Source organism: Tupaia chinensis, unplaced genomic scaffold (genome assembly GCF_000334495.1).
Source record: "Tupaia chinensis unplaced genomic scaffold, TupChi_1.0 Scaffold149383_1, whole genome shotgun sequence".
NCBI classification, from domain to species: domain Eukaryota; kingdom Metazoa; phylum Chordata; class Mammalia; order Scandentia; family Tupaiidae; genus Tupaia; species Tupaia belangeri.
Window position 1 is genome coordinate 2947778 of NW_006209227.1, and position 4783 is coordinate 2952560.

Consider the following 4783-nt stretch of genomic DNA (forward strand, 5'->3'; position numbering starts at 1 on the left):
CTGTTGGGTGTAGCTCCTCCTGCCGCAGAGGACAGGTGGAAGTGCTCAGGAGGGGCAGGGTCTGGCCAAGGACGATCCCCGGATGACTTGGCTTCCCTCATCGGCACTGCAGATGCGCTGCCCGAGGAGTGGGCAGCGGCAGATGAGGGCACAGCATGGGCTTCTCCAGTACACAGGCCTGTGCCGACGTGCGCAAACCCTTCGTGGAAAACTGACTCGGGCCTTCTGACGAAACCTGCTGCCGAGTGCGAACATCTGGGTATAAAAGGACAGGGCCAGCTCATCAGAACTGGCAAACAGTTGCTCGTAAACGCGCTGAACTTCATGTGAAGTCAACAGCATAGCACTGGGTCGTCAGAAAAGGCGTGGCACGTTTTTGCACAGAAAAACAAATATGTCGTGACTTTGCTGACAACCTAATAGTGTGTAAAATGTTTTCAGCAGCTGTAACAGTATATAGCCCTGTAACCCCAGGTTGTTACCAGCCCCGTGAAGCGGACAGTGGACAGCGAGGGAGGGAGCTGGGGAGAGCACAGGGCCAGGGATGGAAACACATGAAATCTCTGCTCAAGGTGGAAGAGAGTGAGAAGTGATATTCTTAGCTTTGATAGAGAAGTGCAGAGTCAACACCATTTTTTTTTAACCTAAAAGATAATTTCTAAATAGCATGAGAGGATGGGTATCTTTCCCAACACTGCAAGTGGGAAAATAAATGGCCGCCTACGTAAAATGACAGAGGGACTCGCGAGGGTCAGCTAGCAGCGTGAACATAAGGTAGCAGAAATGACATCGTTGCCTTTAACAGCAAACTCTTCAGATTACGTTAAAACGGAAACCCCCTGGGTCCCCAGTGGCGTGGTGGTTTAGGAGACTGGATCCCACATGGCCTGTTGAGCCGTTCGAGGCCCAGACCTGGTGGCTTGAGAAACAGCAGGCATGTTGCACGCATGCCCAAGGTCATGAAAGGAGGGAGAGGTGGCGGTGGGTTGTGATGGGCTCCTTTTTCGCTCTCTGTGTCCCTCTCCTTGTTTCTCTCTGTCGCTGTTTCTCCACTCTTGGCAAGCACATGCGCCGGCCCTCTGGTGTGAGTGAGTGTGCATACCCTCTGGCAAGGTTAAAAATGACCGACTAAATAACGTATGTGCGAGAACACATGAAGGGACAAAACCTGTAAAAACAGCATCTCCGGCTCTGCCCCCGCTCACTTGGCTAGAGAACTGGCCTTGGTGACGTGGGGTCTCACACAGCCCCTCGCTCTCTCGGCAGAATGTCATGTTGGATCTCTCCAAACGCAGCCGCAGTGGGAAATTCCGCCTCGTGACCAAGTTTAAAAAGGAGAAAAACAACAAGAACAAAGACGCTCACAGCAGCCTGGGAGCCCCGGGTACCTGCCATTCCCGCGCGGGGGTTCCGCCGGCCCTGCTAGCCGCCTGTGCCCAGTTCACCTGGTCCCTGCTCTCCCCCTGACCTGGTGGCTCTGCCCGCAGTCCCCACGCTGTGACCTCGGTCACTCGGCTGCAGTCGTTGGTAGCTACCAAACTAACCTCTGCTTGTGTTTGGGCCTGTGTGCTGCCTGGTGCCACGTCCTGCCCTGAGCTTGGTCCCCACGGAGACTCAGGGTGACAGGCTACCGAGCCGCCTGCCTGCCTTGAATTGGGCTCAGTGGGAGGACAGCAGAGGTGACGAGAGAGATGTGGAGGCACGAAACTCCAGCCTGCCGGGGCCCGCTGCACCCGCCCTCTTGGGTCGGCTGCCGATTCTCATTTAATCAATTGGTTGATCACGGTCCCTGGGCTGGGGACCGCAGGCCGCAGTGATTGTGGTGTGAATCGTTGAAGGGCACCGATTACTTCCCTCTGGGTCAGGAGCTGGGACGTCAGACCTCGCGTCAGTGACAGGCTGAGGCTGAGTCCGCCGCTCCTGGCCCAGGTGGCCCCATGCCTGGGTTTGGCAGTGCTGCCGCTGCCAGGAAGGGCAGCTCCCTGCTGGCTCCCTGCTGATTCTTTGCACGTTTGTCCAAGATGGGGTTTCTGTTAATGATGGCTCTGACAACACACAGTCTAAATCTCTGCCTGTCTCCCTTCCTGCTGTGGTCCCGAAGCGAGGCGTTACCCCAATACTGCCCTGTCTCTGGTGGTGGTTAATCCCTCCTGGGATGTGGGGGAGGCGTCTGGAATGCCAGTGTCCCATCCCCCCTGCAGGAACAGACACGGGCTCTCCAGCTCCACCCCTCGGAGGGTGCCCCCACCTCCACACTGTGAGGGGCAGTGCCTGTGGCTGGCCCTGGCTGCCGGGTGTTTTGGGTGCTTGCTGCTGGGATGTTGGGGTGCTGGCTGCTGGGGCATTAGGGTGCTTGCCGGGACGTCTGGGCCACCTGTCTGGCACTGGGCTCTGGGCTCTGGGCACTCACTGCGTTCGTGCTTTTCCATCTCGACAGTTCACCTCTGGGGCACAGAGGAGGTTGCTGCCTGGCTGGAGCACCTCAGTCTCTGTGAGTACAAGGACATCTTTACACGGCACGACATCCGGGGCTCCGAGCTCCTGCACCTGGAGCGCAGGGACCTCAAGGTACTTGCACAGCGTCCCCTGGAACCGCGCCTGGACTTCCACGCGGCTCCTTCGCCTCCCTCTCTCCCTGGACCTGGCCTGTCCCAGCTTCACGCTTCTTTTCAAGGCTCCTCTCAAGCCTTGTGTGGCTTTGGAGCGATGGTGGCTGCGCCTGTGCCCTTGGCGATGGCTCTGCTCACCCCAGGCCAGTGGAGACGGGAGCTCACGAGAGGCCCTCGGTTGTCTTGGCCTAGCTAGATGAGCACCTTTCCCCGAGAGACTTCGGAGGGCCCGCTCTTACGCTAAGTCCTGTGGGAGGAGCCAGGCCTCCCCTGTGGCTGCCTGCAGGGAAGGGTGGGGCAAGGAGACAGGAGGGGCCCTGGCACAGTCGCAGGGTAGGTCCATGCTGCTCTCAGCCAGGCTACTTCCTCTCAGGAAGCTCCACGGAGTGGGAGTGGAACAGTTACGCTGCCCCGGGCACGGCGGGGCTGGGTTTGGCTGTGCAGGCCTGATGCCACGGCTGTAGAGCCAGGCCCGGCCGGGTCAGGCTGAGAGCTGGGAGCACAGGCCCCGTGGGTGCTCGGACGTGGGCCCGAGGCCTGTGTCTGCTCCAGCTGGACTGCCTGGAGGACAGTGGCCTCTGGCGTGGCCCCAGGGCATCTGCATGGTTGCCACCTCTGCTCCGCCGGTCTCGCCTTTTCATTGTCCCGCCCTGGCTGTGTGGCGGAGGTCGTGCTGGAGCTCTTCCTGGTGTCCACAGCGGCTCTCTTGTTGCAGGACCTCGGCGTGACCAAAGTGGGCCACATGAAGCGGATCCTGTGCGGGATCAAGGAGCTGAGTCGGAGCGCGCCTGCCGCCGAGGCCTAGCCTCTGCCTTCTTGGCCTGCGGCCTCCGCACCCCCCACGACTGAGGCCAGGGTCACCGCGCCGGCCACGCAGCCTGGCTCCTTAACATGGTGCTACTCCCTCCTCAGCGACAGGAAGCCTCTGACACTCGTCACAGCCCTGGGAACCTGGGCAGACTTGCCGGGCCCCTGGCTCTCACCCAGCCGGGACTTGGGGGCTCCTCTCCACGTGTCTTCAGTGGCCGCTCTGCGTGGCCACGTCTGCCCGGCCGGCTCTCAGGAGTGCCCAGCCCGTGGCCCCTGTACTCGGCTCACCCGCCCCAGCCCCTGCTCTCCACTGTCCCCAGGGTTTCCTTTTTAACCCAGGGCCTGCTCTTGCCTGGTGTGAGAGCACGTGGGTGTGCCCGGCCTGCTCGTGCTGATTGGACAGGAAGCGGGAGCCCTCCGCCCAGGCCCAGGCAGCGGGGTGGCTGCATCCCTGAGCTGGCCCGGCCTTCCTCCCTCACTTCAGCCCTCGGCTGCTTCCCTGGGAGTGAGGGCTCGCCCTCATGTCTGCTCTGTATGTCGCCTGGGCTGCTGGTCCAGCTTATGCCCTGGTCGGGTGGCGTCGGCCTGTCTGCCCGGTGGAGCTGATGCTTCCGCTTAGCGAGCACATGGCCCTGGGGAGCATGGCTCAGCTTGTGGGGGTGAGCTTGTTCTTGGGCGGTGTCCCTGGTCGGCAGGGGCTGCCCCGATTCCCTTACCCTGTGGTGGCTTGTGGCCTGTTGCCAGGCTGGCATCCCTGGAAGTGTCTGATACTACATCCCAGGCCACTCCTGCCCCGCCTGTCCCTGGGCAAGGCTGGCTCCTGGCCTACAGGTGGGGGGGGTGCCATGCCACCAGGTGGGGAGCTCCCGGCAGAGGCTGTGCCCTACGGGCTGGTCTCTGGGCTAGTGCAAGCTTGAAAGGGACTTCCGTGATTGGCCCCGGCCTGAGGAGGGCTGCAGGCATGGCCACACATGGGGGAGCACAGCTGGGGGGAATCTGGCCGTGTCACCAGCCTGCAGTGCCACTCACAGGACTGGGCCTGGGCTGGACCCTGTAGGCCGGCAGTTGGACATGTTACCTGCCTCCTGCCTGCAGACCCTCAGTCAGGGCCCCGCGGTCCTCAGGGACTGGGTTGGGGCAGCCGTGGGGTCGAGGGCGGGAGGGCGCCTCTCCTGCCATGCCCGCCCAGGGTCCCCAGTGAGTTGGCGCCCGGACTCTGGGTGTGGACGGAGCCGCTTCCTTGGGCGCAGCAGCGGGTAGGACGTGGCCGTGTGCCCCTTTCCCCTGGAACGTCTCTAGGTGGAGGCAGAAATAGCCTGGCTGCATGGCCCGGCTCGGCAGTGGAGGCTCAGAAGAGCTCCAGG

At 61.8% G+C, this 4783-nt stretch overlaps 1 protein-coding gene across 1 annotated transcript in view; it reads left to right on the forward strand.

The window, feature by feature from the left end:
• DGKD (diacylglycerol kinase delta) overlaps nt 1–4777 on the forward strand; it is a gene marked incomplete at its 5' end in the record, with an annotated part of 70402 nt that extends 65625 nt beyond the window's left edge. The window contains 3 exon segments of the mRNA XM_014585251.1: nt 1267–1384; nt 2438–2568; nt 3325–4777. Of these exon segments, the coding sequence (XP_014440737.1) occupies nt 1267–1384; nt 2438–2568; nt 3325–3414 (339 nt within the window).
• Nucleotides 4778–4783: the final 6 nt, after the last annotated feature.